A 23,412-nucleotide genomic window follows, 5' to 3' on the forward strand; every position below is an offset into this window, starting at 1 on the left:
TAAAATCATTAGCAGGTGTTGCTAATGTACATTAAGATGACACTGATTTTTACAAGTCAGTGCATTTGAATGGGCTGTGCATCTCCTTAGAAGGCTTTCTAAGTTAAAACATTTCTGAAATATACCCATGGCAAAGGCTCTTTGTTCAGCCAGTATGCATCAAGATGGTGTAACGGATGTCATCTGTCCTGGTTAGTTAGGCATTCTTTTTGATTCACTGGTGCCTGTGTGGTTTCTGCTGTTAAATATTTTGAAAATCATCCCTTTACACAGCTAACAGAAAAACAACAGATGAAAGAATATAGAAAAATAATTAGGTTGTAGTTCTTCAACCATATGAAATACAGTAAGTCAACAAGGCTATAATTTATGAACACTAGAAACACTGAAAATATTTAAAATGCTTGATTTAAAAAATGGAGAATATAAAACTGTTGAAATAACCTAGTTACAACTATGTTATGGTGGTAATATTATGGGTGAATTTTTAAGTCAGAATTTAACAATCCAGTGATACATGTTTCTATTAAGAAAAAGTAGTGTAACTTTCTGGTCCATGAAGGATTAAAACTCAATTATTACTGAGGAAAACAGCCACAGAAAAATAGTAATCCCACATGGATCCTATAAATCATGTGCAAAATTAAAAAAAAAAAAAAGAGCTGTGACTTTAAAGCATCACACAATGCTATCTGCGCACTTAAACAAAGACTAACGAAGAGATATTTGAATAGCCTGTAGAAGAAATTGTTACATTTTACAAAGCTTATATAAATTTTCAATTCTCACAAACAATTATTTTTACTAGTAAAACTGTTAAAAGGCCGCTCCATTATTATTGCTATCTGGTCATCTCCACTTCTCTGTTACATGTATCAAGATATAAAAGCTAGTTTCTTGTACAGTGACTTTTTTCTTAAACAGACATTTATATAATTTAATATTGCCCCATAACTAAAAATACTCTCATTGTAAAGGGGTAGCCTAACTTGCTATGAAGCAAAAATGGTAGTGAATGTCTATCATAAGTGATACTTGGTTAGTTACAATTTAAAAACAAACTATCCACTCAGTGACACCACAGAAAGCAGCAACAAGGCAGATGAAAATCAATACACAATTCACTGGCAGGAAGAAATAAATGAGGAACAACATTGTGTATTACAGGGCTATCAAAGTGCGTGTAATACTTTAAACCATGAGAGATGTCTCAGGTGTGGCAGAAACTGGGTTTCAAAGCATGAAGAGAAGAACAAAGAGCTGCAAAGTCTAAAACCAAGCATGTGGAAAACTGATAAGCTTTCAAACTGATGAACTTCCAAGCTGAAGTACATTGATTAAAGGCAGTGTTTCGCAAAATTATTACAGTGCTATAGGAAAATGTTTAATGTCAACTAACAGTACTTCAACTATAAAGTATATTCACAAAATCCTAACATAAACAATATCTGTCACAGGCAGCCATCTTACATTCGTAGAAATAGTGTTAGAAGCCAAAATTATTTAACATCAACTCTCACTGTCTTTTGGAAACTCACAAGTGTTTCCATGCTTTGATCCCATGTTCAAATTTTTACAGCTACTGTTTGGCCTAACCATATCTGAATCTAAGTGATAGACTTGTTCAGTCTGTAACACGTGTACATAAACTGACTGAACAAGGAACACCAGCAAATTATATGAGATCATCCTGGCAAATGGTTTGAAGGTCACACAGCCCATCTGTTTATTTAGAGGATCTAATGAATGCCTCGTCTACAGCAGAGCATCAGAAAGCTGCGCATTTAAAACCCCACTGTCCTGCCCAGCCCTCACCGCCACCCTACCCACCTCACCGTACCCCAGCTCCTTCCTCCTGCCTCTCACTTAGGTCCTTGGATAATACACACCCAGCTATTACATTTTATGTGGATAGTGTTGAAAACAACGCACATTACCCAACACCTCCAATTTGAAGAGGCACAACAGAAATTTTAGACCTCAGGACCGGGAGTTTGCCTTCCCTGAGGAAGTAACTGCCATGCTATTTTCCTCATGAACAACGCAAATCCTGTCACTCACCCTGTTCTCTTTTATTTTCCCTTTCAGGAAGCTTACAGCCCCAAACTCTGCTTCCACCCAGCGGCTCAGCTTGTTTTCAATGTACTGGGCCTCAAGTAAGATCTCATTAGAAGAAAGCGTCTTATGACTCCAAGGTTTGTAAACCACTGTTCTTGTTCCTAAATCTTGATTTTCACACACTCCTATTTTTCCGTTTTGCTGTTTTATATTCTTGTCAGTCACCTCAAATCCTCTGTGGAACAAACAGGGGTATAAGAAGTAAATAAAAACAACTGTAATAGAATACAGTTATTGCACACAGTTCTTAATGTCTTAATAACTTTTTATTTTAATCCGACAATTCAAGAAAGCTCCTTTAGCACTATTTCCACAGATTTCTTTGAGAACATGTCTGGACCGGGTCACTTGGAGGCACTTAATGATGGCTTTTGGAGAAGCTGTTCTGAGACTAGCCATTGGCTGCCTTTTCCTCATCAAAATCTCTTTACAACTAGAACCAGCATCAGCCACCAATTTGGCTGCCCATTCCGCTTATGGAGCAGAAAGTCTTTTCCAGCTTTTAGGGATTTTAATCAGCACCAGGGATTTTAAGTGCACCCTGATGTCATGTTGCATAAACATACATGCTTTACAACAAATGACCATCCCTCACATCAGTGGTTCTCAAACTGAAGCATGTATCAGAATCACCTGGAGGGCGGGTGAAACCACAGAATACTTTGTTCTATCCGTGGAGTTTCTGAGTCAGTTTGTCTAGGGTTGGGGGTCTAAGAATTTACATTTCTAGCAAGTTCCTATGGGATGCTGATGCAGCTGGTCTGGAAACCACTTTAAAAGAACCAATGCCTCAGGTTAGTCCATTCTCCTGCTTAAAAATCTTGAGGGACTCTGCCCTGACTATCCTATTAGGTACACAAATGTATCAGCCTGGCATTCAAAACCTCCCTGATGCAGCCTGTCCTATCTCCTGCTCCACCAGTCCATAAGCCTGTGCTCCAGGCCAACTTACCTCCTGTGCCCAGAGCACATACGGACCCTGTGCTCATGCTGCTGACGCAAATCCACTTCTCATTGTCTAGTTATTAATGTAGTCATTTCTCAAAAGACTCCTGCAATGCCACCTCTTCCCAGAAGGCATCCGTAATTCATCTTCATTAGAACCCTTTCATCTGTGATTTATTCTTACACATAAGGCTGTCTTGCATTCGCTTTACTAGCAATCACATAGCTCTCTTCCACTAGATTATATAGGAGGATGGTTAAGAAGATGCACTTGGAGTCAGCAAGGCCTGAGTCCAAGTTCTGGTTCCCCACTTGTCAGCTGTGTGACCGAGAACATGTTATTTAACCATGAGTCTGAAAGCAAGATATCAAAAGTATCTCCTTCAAGGGAGACCAGTGGGGATTAAATGAGATCATCCATGTCGAGTGCTAAATAGCAGTCCTAGCAAGTAAGGCTCAGTAAATGACAAGTCGCAGTTTTCTGGAGTTTTAAGAACATTATCACATTCTTTGACGCTTCTTCCAGGTGGTCAGGTCTATGTCTCTTCCCCTTGAATCTTAGTCCTGTGACTGCTTAACAGATCGAATACAATGCAAAGTAACTTCGTGACCCAGACGTTAAGGAACTGGCAGATTCTACCTCCTGCCTCTTAGGCTGCTCACTGATGGATCCCAGCCCCTTTGTGACAAGGAAGCCCAAGCGGATGAGGTGGAGAGGAACCCAAGCCCCCAGGCCACAGTCCCTGCAGACCTCCTAGCAGACAGCCAGCATGAGGAAGCCATCTTAGAAGTAGATCCTCCCCAACCCTCACTATTCTCCCCTGCTACATGAGGTGCAGACTGTGAGCTGTGCATCCCAAATCCCACCTCAACTGCAGATATGTGAGCAAAATAAATGACTGATGTTGTCTAAAGCCACGTTGTCTAAAGCCACTAAGTCTTGGAGTGGGTCTGTAGCATAGCAATAGATGACAAAGCAGGAGCACGTTACTACTTTTGCATCCTTTCTCCTCTCTAGCAGAGAGGATCACAGGTAAGAACCTTAAAGAGTATTCATTACAAGACTCAAACTTTTCTAGAGGGAAAATACTCCCAGGGGAGCTTTTTGTGAGTAAACACAGAACTCCCTGGGAAAGAATTCATTTTAAAGCAAAATACCTTAGTCTTCATCTTGCCTAACCCCACCAGAGTTGTGGCAGAATCCTACAGAATTGATAATAGAATATATATAAGTAATAAATGGGGCTTTTAAAAAAATCTCTTTAAAGTCAGTAGTACAAAGAGCAGTACTGCCTTGCGATCTCAAATAACCCAATAATGCTAAATAGGGGAGACTAGCACCCACTTTGAAAAGCAAGAAATGCAGGAGGCCACCATCTGCATCTAAGAAAGGAGTAGGAGACAAAGCACAGCAGGAGATACCCAAAAAGAAACAACTTTTGGGAGGAGTTGCACACAATCTAGGGACACACAATAGGTAAGGAGCAAACTGAAGAAGCATGGCTAGTTTCCTTTTATTAAATACATTAAAAATGTTACTATTTTGGGGGCACCTGGGTGGCTCAGTTGGTTAAGCGACTGCCTTCGGCTCAGGTCATGATCCCGGAGTCCCGGGATCGAGTCCCGCATCGGGCTCCCTGCTCGGCAGGGAGTCTGCTTCTCCCTCTGACCCTCCCCCCTCTCATGTGCTTTCTCTCTCTCTCTCTCAAATAAATAAATAAAAATCTTAAAAAAAAAAAAAAAAAAATGTTACTATTTTGCTTAGTGATTAGTATGCTTACTTTGACTCCTGCTTTTACATGGCCTTCCATGGTGAGTCTAAGAAAAAAATCAGTTACGGGACATAATCTTAGTGCTCAGTACTTGTCCTTTGCTGCATTTGTCACAAATGGGACTTGTTAGTCATGGTTAGTCTCCTTTCCTAGACATGAAGTCCCATGAGTGCAGGGACTGCCTAGCTTCTACTCTCTTCCCAGTGCCCAGCACCTGGCATGACAGAATATATTCAATAAATATATTGGGTGAATATATTGGGTGAATTGGTTGGGTGAATGTTGAAGGACTAGCACTAAAAAAGCTACCGGGAGAACTGCAGCTCATGCTGCATTACTTAAGTATGAATTCACCTGGGGCACAAACACAATATCCTTTAAAAATAAAAAGGGTTTATACCCTGACACTGAAATTGCTTTCGAAATTACTGGTTGCTGTCACAAGTTAGAAAATAACGTGCTCTTATCCTGGAGGAGTTATTTTTATTCACAATCTCCTCTCCCATCTATTCAAGTCCTTGTAATACCCCCCCAAGAGCATATCACCCACATTTAGAGCCATCACACAGAATTCAGAGTTTTACAGAACCTGTACTTGAATAAATGTCAACTGTAATTGCCTCCTCACATCCCTTCTTTCCCTTTTTCTGTCAATCTACTTTCAAAAGTGGTTAACATCATCTCCCTTAAACACTGTTTTTGTCATAGCCTTTCCTACCTCAGAGCCTAAGTGAATTTCAATCCTTGACTGTTTGAAATTTAAACTCATTAAGAATTTAACATATTAACAATTCCCATACAGGGTTTCTAAAGTTCTTCCTTTAATTGTGCCACCTATCATCCCTCCAAACCAAACTTACATCTTATTACTATCCCCCAAACAGGCACAAAACGCATGGAACCTCTGATCCAGCCAAGCAGAGATCATGGAAGGTTTCTTCTCAATACACCAATGAGATCTTATTACTCTGTCAAGACACTACGGGAGGAAGTCCAATGCACTTTCCAGAGCGTCTATGAAAGTCTGTTCTCCAGTCACTCATGGGAAAAGACCCATCAACAGAAAACCATTGTCAACTCCAAATTAATTTTTAGGGATTATTTAGAGGTTTATCTAAAATGATCTTTTAAAAACGATTTGATTCCATTGACTTAGCCTCTGTGAAAGGAAACCTGAACTTTCTAACGAGGTCAATGATATATCTGCATTTTAACATGCTAATTATTAAGAATATTGAACTCTTTATTGGTAATGAATCTATTACTACCCTGCCTACATAACCCACCCACCCTCACAAATTCCCTGCAATTTCTACTGACTGGAAAAAGAAAAAAAAAAAAGAATTAAAGGATTATGTAACTTAAGGAAATCAGTACAATAGCCTTTCATGAAAACCAAACTAAATTTCTATTGAATGACTCAGTTTACCATCTGCCATTTTTTAGATGCAAATGAAAACAGAAAAACAAGGTGATGAAATATCAAAAAGGAAAAAAAATTAAAAAATGAACTATAAGAGACAGATTTAATAATGACTAAAAAGTGGGAAGGTACAGATGGCAGTTCCTTAACTATCGCATCCTTGTCCATTTTATAAATCTTCATTTTCCTAAATTTGGATCATTCAGCATTCAAATGTTCCAACATGTTCTCATCCAGAAGATGAGAATATCCTAATTACAGAAAAGTACAAACATTTTTGCACTTGGGATGATAATTAGAGGAAAACATTTAAAAAATCAATGATGCTTTTCTACATTATCATAATTGCCATTCAATAAGATCTTAGAAGTCTTGCAGGATTTACTATGTTTGTAATTACCTGCAGTCAACCGGGAGGGAACAGCAAATGAATGATTGCACACCCAAGACTGTCTAACAATTTCTGTGCAGCTTTTGTTATTTACAATTGATTACAGGTGCGTGGGAAATGTTCTGGGAATTCATAGCGTTTAAAGTAAAGAACCCATGAATGTCAACCAGCTCTAGTTTCATTAATGCTGCCTTTGAAGCAGAGGAATGGTGAGTCAAGGTTAGGAGGCAGGCATTAAATGCCTTATTCTCTCAGTCTGTTTCTCCATTCCTGAAATGGGGCACGATCACTGATTTCAAGGGATTTCATAGAGATGAGAGGAGATAATACGTGGGAAGTGCCTGGCACATAATAAAAACTTCACAATGGTAAGCCCCATTTCATCTCCATGTCCTGCTCCAACTCAACCTACAGGAAACAGCAAGCTTCACCACTCCTGAGCAACATAGGCCAAATAGAACTGCCCCTTCTTTGGATTTCAGTTTGTCTACTGCTTAACCCACAATCATGGGGTGGAGGGAGAAGGCTGTGGAAAAGAAACTGTTTTAGTTTTAAGATTGAACCACCTCCCTCCTTTCACTTTTATGACTGCAAACAGAAGCGGCTGCAAACAAAATTATTCATGCAAAGTTAACGCTGCTAAAAATCAAAGATTTAATATTATAAAGAATACGATGTCTAAATAAGGAGATGAGGGAATAGACTGGCAAAGCAAAAAATAAGTGTCTATAATTCGTAGAGCTAGTATTTTTATCATGCCATTCCTACACACTTAAAAAAGTCACTTTTAAAAATAATACATATTATCTGATTGCCAATACATTTTAAAAGCTTCCCAATTCCTAAGCCCTCCTGGGGGGTGAGGAGTAGCTCTGCTTTAGAAAACGTTGTTGTCTGGACATCTGACAAATCACTTCTCTCTCTCCAAGCTGCTCTCACAACCAACCAACCAAGTGACTCACAGCAGCTACTTATTTTCCCACTTTCCTTAGGCTTGCTGGCAGGAGAAATTAATGGAGAGATTTGCCCTAGTTCCCACCTGGCACCCTCCACCTTGAGGAGAATTCTACCCTGGGGAATAAGAGGCACCGCCCGTTTTATGAGATACGAAGATGACCAAGATCTGTAACTCAAAGTATAAAGAAAAGGAGAAAGTTTAAGGGGAAGTCTTTTTTTTTTTTAAGATTTTATTTATTTGAGAGAGATAGCAAGAGAGAGCACACGCAGGGAGGAAAGGGAGATTTATGTGCCAGTCCTCTATGTGCCAGTCCCTGGCTAGGTGCTGTAGTGTATTATCTCATTTAATTCTTACAATTTAAAAACAAATACATGACTGTGCATGGAGACCAGAGGGATATAATATTAAAGCATCCACCTAGGAATTTAAAAGCCAACTTAAAGGCAGAATGGCTTCAATGCCCAGACATCAACACACAGACGGTCCTTTCCCCCTTACTCAGAGAGTCTCAACCTCTCCTGTGCATAAAAATTACTGTTCAGGGAGTATACAATTTGTATGAATATACAAAATCGTGTCTTATGAATAAATTCAGAGCTTCCCCAGGGTTTACTCTCTGCAATATTTTAACCACTAAAACCTAAGGCCTGTAGGAGCTGCACCTCCACTTGGATTCGGGTGATGTGCCTAGTACAGTGCTTAACACCAAGAGAACTCGATCCATGGTTTGCTTTCCATAGAAGAATTTCATGAGAAGTGTTAAGGGCTTGCCAGAACTAGCATTTTATTTTAGTAGGGCGTAATCCTGTGAGCATGGGCCCTGCAATGGTCCACTTAAGACAGGCCAAAATGGACGCATTTGAGCAGAACAAATTCAGACACTGCTGAAACATTTTTTATTGTTGGTAGGTCACTTTTAGCACCATGTGAAGCAAGCTTCTGCTCCTCTATCCAATCCTATGTGAAAAAGTTAAAAAGGAAGTTTATTTTAGAACAGATAGGCCTTTAGAAGTGCATAATAATCTTGAAAGAAGAGGGCTTTTAACTATAAAATTCATTTAACGTAAAAATCTAAACTGAACTGGGATGAACTGGGTTGGAAACAGTAAAACTGAAGACAGAATTTTGCCTTTCAAAAAATTTCACGTGGAGAACTTACCTTATCAATCTTATTTAGGTGCACAACACCTTAACTAAAAACCATAATCAGCTTGTCTTAACAGTCTGAAGAAAGACACTGTTCACTGCTAAATGACAAAAGTGATAAGCAAGCACATTTTCCATGCCTTCTTAAAGGGCAATAATTATAAGCATCTGAGATATTCACATTTCTTAGACAACCCCTATGACATTCTGCCTTCACTCTGGCTCTCCTGCAAACTTTTGTCTGTCTTGCAGTTAGGGTGACCTTTGTAATTTTTTCCCTTGACAATGGTGATAAATTTTAAATATTTACATTAAATATTTACATTTAATAAATTAAAATTTTAATGCAAAAAAATAAATGCAATGTAATTGTGCTACTAGAATCTTTTAGAAAATCATATCGACTCACTGGCATTCTCAAGCTTAAAACACTTCAATGGCTACCCTGATATGAAATGAAATCCAACTTTATCATGGCCTTCACTCTCCACTATGGTCTGGCCTCAGCTTAGCTCTGCATCTGATCTTGTGCCACTCTCTCTCTTAATCTCTGACTTCCTGCAGTTCCTATAAATTGCCAAGCTCCCTCCTCTCTTAGGCCCTTTGTATGTGCTGCTCCCTTTGTAAGAACACTCTTCTTCCAACTAGATTCGTGATACCCCTCCAAGTCTCCGGGGGGTGTCACTTCCTCAGAGAGAACTTTCCTGACCCAATCTAGAGTAATCTCTCTTCTCATGGCATTCTTTCCTTTGGTAATCATAATGTGAACTTAGATGTTTTGGTTTATTGTTTTAATGTCCCTCTCTCCCACTGGACTCTAAGAGAAAACTCACGCTCCCTGTTCACCACCACTGAACCCAAGACATGCCTAAAGACATGGGCTGCAACCCATTCTGTTGAATGAACGGATACATGGATCCCCTTGCCTTCTCCTCAAAGATCCCCACCATGTTCAAATATCATTTCAAGTATACAATACAGACTCTCCTATTTGTTCCAATACCTATTTACATTTTGACTCCAAAAATCAAAAGGGAGAAGCTGAAACCTCTTAGGTTTCTTTCCAAAATAATCACAACCAAAGAGAAGGCAGAATTTTGAGTACTATCTTAGATCCTGGTTTCCTCTTCTAATCAAGACAGTTAATCATAAACATAGCAAATGAAATTCCCGTAAGGACACATGACCTGTGGCTTAGCCACTGAGTATAAGATGAGGTGGTTAAAATGTTATCAGAATACCTCAAAGGAACACCCTGTATTCTCAGATCACAAGGAAGTGTTCTTAAAAGGAACTATTCAGTGAACAGTATCCAAAATTATGATAATCTTCAAAGTGTACAAAAAGTATTCCTGTTTTCATGCCATCTGTAACTCTGAATCTATCCTGAACCCAGTGTAAAACAAATGGTACATCACTGAGCTGAACAATGAGCTTTAGTTTGTTCTCACAGATATCCTAATGATTTATTAATAATCATCAGCAAGAAAATGTTGCTTGAGTGAGTTCAGTTGCTTATTAAAAAAATACTGATAAACATTTTGCTTTCATAGCACCATCAACCTTCATTTCTTAATACATAAAAAAGCACTATTTCGCCTGGCATTCCATTTATTTTCCTTCACTAATAGTAAATGTTCATCAGGAAAATAAAATTTCTCAGACGAATCACAAGTGATGCTTCCTAGGTCTGTCCTTCTAGACAAAATACAGTGCTATATAAGAATCATCAGCTAGTTGTATTTTATGAAAAATGATTTGCATGCAAGAACAACACAATGTCTGGTCAAATCCTCTTCCTTTTCTCTAGACATGGAACAAAAGCATTATCTCAGCAGACAGAACAGGAAACAGTTTATGTTTTCATGAATTCAGCTCTGCTCAGCAAATTCATTCATTCATTAATTAAAATGAACAAAAAAGGGTATGTTTTGGTCAATCAATTGCCTGAAATCATAGGAGAATTTTGAAACACAAAAGGCTGCATGTTTTACTTAGCTGAAACCAGAAGGCTCCTCTTTTATCATGATTTAGCAAACATGTCATATGAGGAAAACCTCACAATCCTCTGTAGTTTAGCAGTAGCTGCTTTCAAAATTGGAGTGAAAGCATTCTTCTGTTTAATGATTTTATTTTATTTGAAGAGATTGCCTTTGTTCTATGTGAAGACTCCAACACTGAGCCATACAACTATAAAGGTTTTTTAATAGAAAAAGTAAAGCATTTAATTTCTGCATATAAACCTATAATGCAATTTTAAATGTGGTGTGTTTTGGAAGAGTCCTGAAGTTTCTTAAATGGGCATTTTCAAATATTTAATTTTGAGGGAAATAGTTCAAAGAAAAATCACTTGTTTCCTAATAAAATGTATTTTTAATTCCTGTACAGTTAACATACAATGTTTATTAGTTTCAGGTGTACAATATAGTGATTCAACAATTCTATACATTACTCAGTGCTCATTATGATAAACGTACTCTTAATGCCCTTCACCTATTTCACCCATCCCTCCACCAACCTCTCCTCTGGTAACCATCAGTTTGTTCTCTATAGTAAAAGTTCGTTTTTTGTCTCTTTTTCCTTGTTCATTTTGGGTTTTTTTTTAATTCCACGAGTGAAATCATGTGGTATTGGTCTTTCTCTGACTGACTTATTTCACTTAGCATTATACCTTCTAGATTCATTCATGTTGCAAATGGCAAGATTTCATTCTTTTTTAGGACTAATTTTCCATTGTGTGTGTACACACACATATATATGGTGTGTGTATATATATATATTTTATATATATATATATGCACACACATTTTCTTTTTTAAAAAAGATTTTGTCAGAGAGATAGAGAGAGAGAGAGCACAAGCAGGGGGAGCGGCAGGCAGAGGGAGAAGCAGGCTCTCCGCTGAGCAAGGAGCCTGATTTGGGACTCAATCCCTGAACTCTGGGATCATGACCTGAGCCAAAGGCAGACACTTAACCGACTGAGCCACCCAGGCGTCCCACACACATTGTCTTTATCCGTTCATCAATCTATGGACACTTGGGCTGCTTCCATAATTTGGCTGTTGTAAATTATGCTGCTATAAACGTATGGGTGCATATATCTTTTCAAACTGGTGTTTCTGTATTCTTTGGGTAAATACCCAATGGTGGAATTACTGGATCACATGGTAGTTCTATTTCTAACTTTTTAAGGAACCTCTGTACCATTTTCCACAGTAACTGCTCCAGTTTGCATTCCCCCAACAGTGGATGAGGGCTCCTTTTTCTCCACATCCTCACCAACGCTTGTTGTATCTTGGGGCTTTGATTTTAGCCATTCTGACAGATGTGAGGTGATATCTCATTGTGGTTATGATTTGCATGTCCCTGATGATGAGTGATGTTGAGCATCTTTTCATGAGTCTCTTCGCCATCTGTTTGTCTTCATTGGAGAAATGTCTGTTCACAACTTCTGTCCATTTTTAATTAGATTTTTTTTGGTGTTGAGTTGTATAAGTTCCTTATATATTTTGGATACTAACTCTATTGGATAGGTTATTTGCAATATAATATCTTCTCCCATTCTGTAGGTTGTCTTTCAGTTTTGTTGATTGTTTCCTTTGCTGGCAGAACCTTTGTATTTTGATGTTGTCCTAATAGTTTATTTTTGCTTTTGTTTCCCTTGCCTCAGGAGACCAATCTAGAAAAATGCTGCTATGGCTGATGTCAGAGAAATTAATTACTGCCTGTACTCTCTTCTTGGATTTTTATAGTTTCAGGTCTCACATCTGGGTCTTTAATCCATTTTGAGTTTATTTTTGTGTATGGTATGAGAAAGTCATCCAGTTTCATTCTTTTGCATATAGCTGTCCAGTTTTCCTAACACCATTCATTGAAGAGACTTTTTCCCATTGCATATTCTTGTCTCCTTTGTTGAAGATTAATTGACTACATAATTGTGAGTTTATTTCTGTGTTTTCTATCCTGCCCCATTGATCCATGTGTCTATTTTTGTGCCAGTACCTTACTATTTTGGGTTTTTTGTTTTGTTTTGAGTTTATTTTTTTTAGTAATCTCTATGCCCAATGTAGGGCTCAAACTCACAACCCTGAGATCAAGAGTCACCTGCTCTTCCAACTGAACCAGCCAGGTGCCCCAGTACCATAATACTGTTTTGATTACTATAGCTTTGTAGTCTATCTTGAAATCTGGGATTGTGATACCACCAAGTTTTGTTCTTTTTTAAGACTGCTTTGGCTATTCAGGGTCTTTTGTGGTTCCAGACAAATTTTAGGATTATTTGTTCTAGTTCTGTGAAAAATGCTGTTGGTATTTTGTAGAGATTGCATTAAATCTGTAGATTGCTTTGGGTAGGATAGACATTTTGACAATATTTATTCTTCCAATCCATGAGCATGAAAGGTCTTTCCATTTCTTTGTGTTGTCTTCAATTTCTTTCATCAAGGTTTTAGAGTTTTCAGAGTACAAGTCCTTCATCTCCTTGGTTAAGTTTATTCCTAGGTATTTTATTATTTTTGGTGCAATTGTAAATAGGATTTTCTTAATTTCTCTTTCTGCCAATTCATTATTAGGGTATAGAAATGCAATAGATTTCTGTATATTGATTTTGTATCCTGTGACCTTATTGAATTCATTTATTAGTTCTAGTAGTTTTTTAGTAGATTCTTTAGGGTTTTCTACATATAGTAACATGTCATCTGCAAATAGTGGAAGTTTTACTTCTTCCTTACCAATCTGGACACGTTTTATTTATTTTTCTTATCTGATTGCTATGGCTAGGACTTCTATGCTGAATAAAAGTGGTGAGAGTAGACACCCTTGTCTCATTCCTGATCTTAGGGGAAAAGTTCTTAATTTTTTTTCACCATTGAGTATGATGTTAACTGTCGTTAACATGTATGTTTCATATAAAGTATGTTGAGGTATGTTCCCTCTAAACCTACTTTGATGGGAGTTTTTAATAATGGATGTTGTATTTATAATGGAATGTATTTGAGCAGCATTTTCTTGACCAGTATTACTTCACAGCAGTGTTTCTCAACTGGGGGCGACTGTGTACCCCAAGGGAAGACCTGTTTGGCTGTCACACCTACAGAGGTGCTACTGGCATCTAGTGAGCACACAGACCAGGACTGCTGTAAAGCACACTACAATGTACAAGATAGCCCCTCTTCTCACAACAACCACAACAAATACCCAGTCCCAAATGTCAAGAGTGCCAAGGGGAGATAACCTGCTTCAAAGCAAAACCATTCAAAACATTTTTTTAATTGAGTTTTGAACCCAATGAACAGTTAATGTTTTTAAAAAGGAAGATCATTCTAGACAAAATCTGAACATATAGAGTCATAGTCTGAGAAAACTAAAACATGGCCCCAAATGACACTACTCGGGACAATTAACTTTAAGCATATGAAAGGTATATACAATGTTCTAAATGGACACAATTTTGGCATAATAAATCTCCACTAATATTCACTTCGAACTTTCATTTTTGTACCTGGTACACAGTAGGTCCTCAACAAATATTTGAGGGAAGGAGGAAAGGAAGGATCTATCTTCTTATACCATACACCAGGATCTTTTATAACATTAAACCAAGATAATGGACTGCATTAGGTTATTAGAGGTCCTCCAAAGTCCTCCCCTCCCAGGGAGCCAGCCATCCAGAAACATTCCCCAGAACTCGGCTAGGTGTGCCCACAAAAGTTCTCCCCTATCCACATGATGCTGCTTCTCCTTCATTTCCTCTCTTGCCTTCTTTACAACAGATTTGGGATGTGGACATGGCACTGACAGTTTCAACCACACCAATGAGGCTAATTCCCTAAGGAGAGCAGTAAGATAGATATAATCTGGGCCTGACCACTTGGCTTAGCACTACTTCTCCAGCATAGATGGCTCACCTCCAGACTGGCAGGAGAAATAAACTTCGTATTTAATCTATCATATTGTGGGTCTCTTTGTTGCAGCCACTTATACAAGGTAATTCTATAATTTTATATCCCCTAGGATGTAAGTACTATAAATGCATTCTATCCAAAGAAATGTTAAATGGTAATTTTTAAAAGTTTCAGTGCAAATAATACTTAAAAATCTGTATTATATACTTTATAGTAACTATAGGTTATGAGGAAGAAATGCCATGTCAATAATACTGTTAATTCTCATTTATCAATCTAAAAGGAAAAAGAAGGCATACAAGAAATCTGGATCCCTTTGACTAAGGTACTGATAAAAATTCTAGAAGCAAGATGGAAAAGAAGTAAAAGCCAGAAGATTCCACAAACTAAACAATTAGCATCAAATAGAAGATCTCTTAACAGGCTATACAGTCAAACTTTGAATATACAATTAAGTTTAATTCAAAAGGCTCTGTATCTATCATGGTTTTCAGAAAATACAGCATATTCTCAATTAAACTTCACAGTATTTTCCTCTAAACTTCATTTGGCATATCTATTTGGTCAAAGATTTATTCCTACTTTTTGTGGATGAGAGGGAATCCTTGGTAGAATATTTCTCATTCAATTAAGACATATTTCAGTTAAGCAGTTCATATTTTCCAAAAACATTGCACTTCTTAAAATATAATCCCCCCCCCAATAAAAATTAATCTCCTGAATACTACATCTGTTATAAAGCCAAGGAGTTTTACTGGGAAATATTTTTACCTTAAACATGAAAATAGTAAACGTACCAATACAAGTATTATAATTGCATAACACCCTTCCCCCCATATTTATGAATTGTTCTGAAAAGTTTATTGCCATTAATCCAATGATCTATGCAATTTTTTGTGATAACTTGAAAACCAAAAACATCAGAGTAGGGGGTGCCTGGGTGGCTTAGTTAAGCATCTGACTCTTGATTTTGGCTCAGGTCATGATTTCGGGGTCATGAGATCAATCCCCATATGGGGCACCACACTGAGCATGGAGCCGCTTTGGATTTTCTCTCTCCCTTCTGCCCAGCCCCCCCCCCCGCAACTGCACTGCCACTGGCACGGTCTCCTCGCTCTCAAAAAACAAAAACAAAAACAATATATCAAGGTAGCATGATTAAAAAAGTAAAAAAGCTTGGTCTGAAATTTTTTTTAAGATTTTATTTATTTGACAGAGAGAGAGAGAGCGTGCGCCACAATCAGGGGGAGTGGCAGGCAGAGGGAGAGGGAGAAGCAGGCTCCCCACTGAGCAGGACAATGGGATCATGACCTGAGCCAAAGGCAGATGCTTAACTGACTGAGCCACCCAGGCGCCCCTGAAATATCTTTTTAAAGATTCTCAAATTCTAAAGGATTTAAATGCCTCAGAACACAATCATTTCTAAATTTTAATATAGTTCATGGTATAAATTAGCTATCTTTATTTTTGAAAAAAAAAATCCCAATTTACATAGTAATTTAAAAAATATTTCCTACCTTCAGAGAAATATTACTTTGACATTTTTCAAAACAAGGTGTATTTCTCTCCCAATGGAATAGCAACATACCGATTACTGATTAGACAGATTTTGAATTTTAATTCAGGTTTATCTCATAATATGAAATAAAAATAAAAGTTTCACATTCTCTCTCCTTGCCAATTTTTTAGCCAGTCACTAACTTGTTATCACAGTGACTGGCACTTAGGGGGCAGGGCTAGGGGGTGTGCCCCATATCCAGGAACTGTCTCAAGTCCCCCTGAACTTTCAAATGTCACTCTATTCATTCCTTTCAGTAGAACCTTCAGTCAATATTAAGACCTGAGCTAAAGAATAACTCCCTTTTATACACAGACAAGTTGTTTTAATTTAGTTTTAACAAACAATGAATTTCCCACAAACTCTACTCTCACGTAAGTGTGCAGTTTTGTTTGGAGCTTTACCAAAAGTCATTCACCATCTCAGGGAAAAAAATCACCTCATGTACAGCAAATCCCCTCACTGTGTCTGAGTCCCAATACAGCATGCCTGGATCAGAATTCTTTCGCAATGATTGCATTCATGGCAATGCTGCAAATAGGTGCAAATCGCCGCTTACTTTATCATGTCTTCCATTAGACATGCCTGAGCATTTATATACTGAAATGTGTATTTTGTTATAATATTACTTTCCTGTTATTTTATGTCACAATTAGGGCAGTGTACTGGTTATTTTTAACATAACCTACTTACATATGCACTTATCCATAAATTTCATTGCAGGACAGTAAAAGAATAATACAAAACATTTTATTTTTTTAAAAAAAAGCAAAACAAAACCAAAAACACACACCTAGATTTGGAGGGATGCAAACCACTGACCTAGAATATGTAGTAAGGTTCCTTGCAACTCCAACATTCCTTGATTCTATGAAAAACTTTCAGTTTGGCAAGCCCTCATTAGCAAGCCTTTAATTCTACTTATAGTTGAAAGTACTGCAATTAAGTTAAAAAGAACTGAAGCCTTCATATCCAATTGGTCTCAAGAGTCTACACTCCTGGCCTCACAGGTCACCCTGTTTTCTCCTCAGGCGGAGTGTAATACATGTTAGTGATCTGCTGCCTTAGCATTTTTCCCACAGAGTTCATTTGTCACTGGCAAGAAAATATACACTGGCAAGCAATGCAAATGTTTCCAATATGGACCAAGATGAATGGTGCACAAGTCTACGTAGCAAAGCTTGTCATTCAAAAAGCACCACCTTCAATTTGTTATTGGCTTGCAGATGGTAGAATTCTACTCCCATTTTTCGGAGGAAATCATTATCTGGTCATCAGACTGAGCAGTAATCATTATCCCCACTGTACCAATTTCCAGTTTGTGAAAATGAACGGTAGCCACCCCTTCCTCACACTACTGGATTCTCAGCACGCCCACAGTCTTCATTATGTCTGACCGTCCACCATGATTAAGTACTTCTTTCCCCCACTGTATTAGCACCCATAGGCAGCAACAATTTGACACTCATAGATTTTCATGTTAAAATAACTTCCTAAGACAAAGTTTGAGGACATATTCCATGGGGTGGGGGGCGGTGGAAACCAAGCCCATACTTCATATATAATAAATATAACCATCCTGGCCAAAATGACCAAGAGCCAGGAAACACTTGATTGTATACAAAGTATTTAATATCAAAGAAAAAAGAAAAAAAAAAAAACAAACCACTTAGGTTTGGCTAATATGCCAAAACAAGTACAAGATTAAGAACAATCAATCATAAAATTGTACATCAAGAAAACTTATTATTTTTAAAGCAACAGAACTTTGAGGTATTTATTATATTAGAAGATAATACTTCACAAGTTACGAAAATTTAAAATTCCTAGAAGATCCGATGAAAAATTAATAAAACTATGTGAAGGTATATATAGTTTTTAAGAGAGATATAGGTTAGTTTTTAACTCTTACAAGTTTCGGAAAATAAATCATTCATAATTTACATAAGAAGGAAAAGCTCTATTATCAGCAGTATCTTTTATAAAGGACGCTCATAATTTTTCCTCCCTGATCTCACATACATGTATGATACCAAATTTCCAATTTTCTAAAAACTTATAACCAAATAACCACATGAAACAATACAGCTCATGTCTCAAGTTTCCCATACTAAACAGTTTAGTCTCGATTCCCATCATTAGACTGACCATCTGACTTCAGTGTTTGGATTTATAAAGATTATGGGTTGGCATTTGGGGTGAGGGATACATTTTAACCAGATGTAACATTTTAAATCTACATGGTTCTAAAATTAAGAAAAGCAGCTTCGCCACCGGCCCTTTGAAAAAAGGAAATGATACCGCCAACAGGGCTGGGCCCCAGAAGTTTCTTACCCGCAGGGCCTCGATGACCAGGTCTCTGGCCTCCAGCTCCCCTTCCATCACGCTGAGGAGCATTCGAAGCTCTGATTTACTGAGGGTGTCCACATCAAACTCTTTTTTCTGTAACACAAATATTAAAAAAGCAATGAAAAAACCATTCATAGGACAATGCACATGTCTTAAAGGTATGCAAAGGATGTTTTTTATCAGTGGCTCAGCCAATCCCAGAAGCACAGGGGCCCTGTTCAGCAGCAGATAATCTATGCCCAGACCTTCCGGGGGGGTAAAAACTCGAAGGCCAAAGTCCCAAATCTCTTCATTAAGGAAATCTATTTTCCTAGCCTGCCTGCGCACCTGGATTCAGAATCTCTTCAAATTGTGACAGAAATTTAAAGTCTCTGGAGTTTCTATCAAAACAGGCCTAGTCTATGTTCAGGAAAAGTTGCAGAGGTAGCAAAGAAAGCACAAGAATATAATCCTAGAAGGGCCCCAACGTAGAGGCTCCTGGAGGTTATTATAAATTCCAGGACATCCAATAACAACAGGTCATGTTTATAGAACACTCTGCAGCAGAGATCACCAGCCGGCAGCCTACGGCCAAATCCGGCCTACAGAGGTGTGTAACTTGGGCCACAAAATGTTTTGGGTTTTTTACTCAGCCAGCATTTTAAAAAAAACCTAAGATGTCACCAGAAAATCCAGATCTCTGACTTCCTCTGCAAAATCGAGATGACTGGTTAACCCTGGATTCACATTCTCACAGAGCAATAATCTGCAGAACCAAGCAGCAGTAGTCCCTTGAGAAGGAGCATGCTCTTCCCTTTGCTGCCCTGCTCTCCCCACCACACACACACAGGGCAGGCATATGTACTTTCAAGAGGCCTGGCCCACCACCCACATTTAGTCAACCGGGCCTGTGGTCAGGTGAGTCTGGAACCTGCTATGTGGTTATCAAACGCTTTCTTAAGCAACGCCTCTGTAGCTTCTTGCCATCCCAAAGGCAGGCTGAGGCTAGAATAAGTGAGCCCTCCAGAGACTCAATTATACCACAAGGTATCAGCACCATGACTCAAGGATCACGATCCTCATCTATCACTCTTCCAGTCCGTTGTCTTCTCCACATTCCTTCCCTGGTAGCATCCAGTCTCTCCTCTTTAAATCCCACTAATGTACCACTGATGCCCAATACTTTTGTGTCCAACTCTGCCCCCTCCTTTCCTGACAACAAGCTTTATGATCAGGTTTTCTGGTAGCCATCTTAGAGAAGATCAACTAGAGTGCTCACAGCCCTGCTTGGGTGAATCCACAGACTGAGCTCCCTCTACACACATAGTCCACGGCACCCTGCTGTGCAGAGATTCCTTTGATTAAACCCATTACCCTCAGAGGGAGGGGAACACATGTTCATCCCCAAATGCTTCAGAACACCCAACCTCAGAAGCTATTCCACAGGCCATTCCAGAACACTGTTTCACATCTGCATAGCATCCAATGGTTTCCAAAGTATTCAAGAAGAACCAAATCGAATAGGTAAGATATAATCTCTATCTTCAGTTAAGAAAACCACAACTCAGAGAAGTTGGATAACATACACACATTGTTCAGCCAGGAAATGACAAAACTACACCTAAGTGCTATGACTTGTCTACACGCTTTACCAGCCAGTGACAACATTCTTGAGATAAAAAATAGTGCCATCCTATCAATCAGCTAATAAGAACAAGTTTAGCACCTAGATACCTGACCCAATATTATCCTTGCGATGACACAGAAGTAAACATGGCAAGCCAATAAATGATTCCAGGGGCTTTCAAACAGGCATAACCAGAACTGGCTATTTCTCGGTTTCAAAGAAACCTTCTAGAAGGAGATAATAGTACAAAGGTGAAAGAGACCAGAGCTAGCTGGTTCTCCAAAAAAAGATTTTAAAAGGATCTTTCTCTTAAAATTGTTTCTTTTTACACATATATTAGAGCAGTTGTTTGGAAAGGCAGGGGCTCAGGATGGAAAAAGAGAAAAAGAAAAACCTACAGCAAAACGTAAAGGATGTGTTATTTTGAGGATGCCCTTGCTTAGAAAGTTAACTTAAGAGATATTCCCTATTGGGGCACCTGGGTGGCTTGGCTGGTTGAGCTTGCGGCTCTTGGTTTCAGCTGTAGTCATGATCCTAGGGTCTTGAGATCGAGCCCCACATTGGGCTTCGCACTCAGCATGGAGTCTGCTTGAGGATTCTCTCTGCCCCCACCCCCATCCCACTCGCATGTGCTTGCGCTCCCGCTTGCTCTCTTTCATCTCTCTAGAATAAATAAATAAATCTCTAAGAAAAAAAATTGAGATTCCCTGTGAATAGTAAAATCTAATATACTAGGGCTCAAAATCTGCTCCCACTACATAGTGGTGTCACACAGGTCTTATAACCCAATTGTTCTCAAAGGTGGGCATGCGTAAGAATCATGTGGAGCCCTTGTTAACATGGACTGCAGGGCCCCACCTCTGGAGTTACAGGTCTGAGGTGGAGCCTTGAACTTGCCTTTCTAACAAGCTCCTGTTGCTGCTGCTAGTCCAAGGACTGCACTTGGAGAGGCATTTCTGTATCTTACCTGATCTGTTTTCTCATCTATATAATACACATCCTAACATTTACCCCACAAAGGTTTTCTGAGCATTAAACAAGAACACATAAAAGAAGTAAGTGCTAAATAAAAGTGGTGATTGTTATTATTCAAGCTGAGAGCACCCAGATGTTTTATGTAGGGAGGAGTGGACTATTGGCTATATGCCTATTTCTTTGAAAATCTACCAGCCTAAGTCCAATAAAATCTCAGCTTATTGACTCTGATGAAAGACAGAATCTTTTATCCTGCTTTTTCCCACTGAGATGGCAGAGTAAACTGCAATTCATACCTGCTTTAGAAGGTAATGTTTTATTAACGCTGCTGCTGGTTGTTCTAAAGATTTTAATTAATTGTATATTTTATTGTCCTTGTTTCCCCAAAGCTTCATAAGCAACGTACTCCATTTTAAATACTAATAAATTATGAAAGACATTGCCAAGATTTGGATTCACATTAGAGTTAGGAGTGCTTGCTTGGATCTATCATCATCAACATTACATGGGACCTGCAACCAACACTTCTGTTTTTTAATGTATCACCATCAATAAGAAGGGAAATTCATTAAAATAAAAAACACTGTTAAAAGGGTTCTTGCTAAACCACTGGTTAGGTTACACAGAATGTTAAAAAAATAATAATAATAATCTGTTTCCCCTCACAGTGTATTAAGTGATGCACTATTTTAAATATAGTTTGTCTGCCTGCCTGCCTCTCTCTCTCTCTCTCCTCTGTTTCTCACCCCTGGGTCCTCACTAAAAACATTACTACTTCCTGGCCTTCAAGAATAAGAATATTATAATAATATTTTTCAATTGTCATTCTCCAATGCTTGATGGTACCATCTACTATTCTGGTAAAACAGAGTAATAGGAAGTATATGAAATCATGTTAGAGGTCATTTATTTACAAATAAATTCAAAGCACTTTAGTACTGTTAGAAATATAAAAAAATCCCAAAAGCAAAAATCCCAACAAAAAAGTATATTAGTTTCATATGAAATGGCATTTATCTGACTTGACACATGTACGGTACAGAAATACTCAGATATAGAAAAATTATTAATGTTTTTTGGCTTAAAAACAAAATAACTGTTATAAATCTTTTATGTTTTAAACCACCTTGAGGTGTGATTGACATACAAAATGCTGTACATATTTAATATGTACAACTAGATGAGTTTGGAGAGACAGGAAACCATCACCATAGTCTAGGCCATAAACGAATCCACTGCCTCCAAGTTTCCTCCTACCTTTTTTTTTTTTAATAAATTTTATATTTTAAAAGGCAAACTAACTTGATAACCTAATTTTCAAAAAAAGAGAGAAGACAGGATAGATCCAAATGCCACCACTCACATAAAAAATCAGGATCTCTATCAGGACATTCATGAAAACATGACACCCCCACACCTCCAGCAACAACAAAACCACAGCAGACATGTTCACACACTGAGCTTTATTATTACTGTACTTGTTTTCCTCAATAAAGAAAAATCAGATCTCATCTTTAAGTGATAGCAAGGCACTCAAAAAAAGAAAGAAAAAAACCCAGCTAGATTTCAACTCCACAGGCCACCCCTCTGCCTGTCATGTTTGATGGTTGCCAGGAGAAGTACTCCAGGAACCATGCTTAACACCTAATTTTAAAAATCTGGCACAGGCAGCTGGTCATCAGAGACAGCGCCTTCTTTGGGATATAAACATATATACGAAAGAGGAGACCCAACCCCAAACTCTTACTGTTCAACACAGAAGTCTTCAACAAGCTCTAAATCACTTGGGGTGGGCGTGGGGAGGGCATTCTTCCAGATTTTCTTATACAGGCTCAGAGAGAGAGGGAGGGAGAAGACAAAATAGAACTTGGCTGAGTTAAGTCGTCTTTAGTTGCCAGAACTAAACATAGGCCAATACCAGTTACCTCCACTACCACTCCACACCCTCACCTCTGCAGGAAAAAAAAAAAAGGAAGAAAAGAAATCTTAAATACTGGGTTTTATGTAGCGAATTTCAACAGTCACAGCCAAATAGGGCCAGGAGATCCTTACCCATATCTTTTCAGAATTAAAGGGGTCAGAACATTGATGGTTGTCAAAGAGCATTTAAGAGAGATTATGCACCACAATGGCCAAAGTACCCCTCAGATCTTTGCCCAAACTTATCAGTAATGGTAAAAAGCTAATGACCAAACACAGAGCCAGACATGTTCTCTGGCACTTCCCACAGACACCAAGAGCATCTCCTGTGGGTTTCAAATCTAGTGG

General features: G+C 38.4%; 1 protein-coding gene across 1 annotated transcript in view; it reads right to left on the reverse strand.

The window, feature by feature from the left end:
• The window catches only part of CTTNBP2 (cortactin binding protein 2), a 151,685-nt gene that overhangs the window by 121,274 nt on the left and 6,999 nt on the right, over positions 1 to 23,412 (reverse strand). Inside the window, exon 2 of the mRNA XM_021699323.1 lies at positions 18,549 to 18,656. Within this exon, the coding sequence (XP_021554998.1) occupies positions 18,549 to 18,656 (108 nt within the window). The remainder of the gene's footprint in view (positions 1 to 18,548; positions 18,657 to 23,412) is intronic.

Source organism: Neomonachus schauinslandi, chromosome 12 (genome assembly GCF_002201575.2).
Source record: "Neomonachus schauinslandi chromosome 12, ASM220157v2, whole genome shotgun sequence".
Lineage (NCBI taxonomy): Eukaryota > Metazoa > Chordata > Mammalia > Carnivora > Phocidae > Neomonachus > Neomonachus schauinslandi.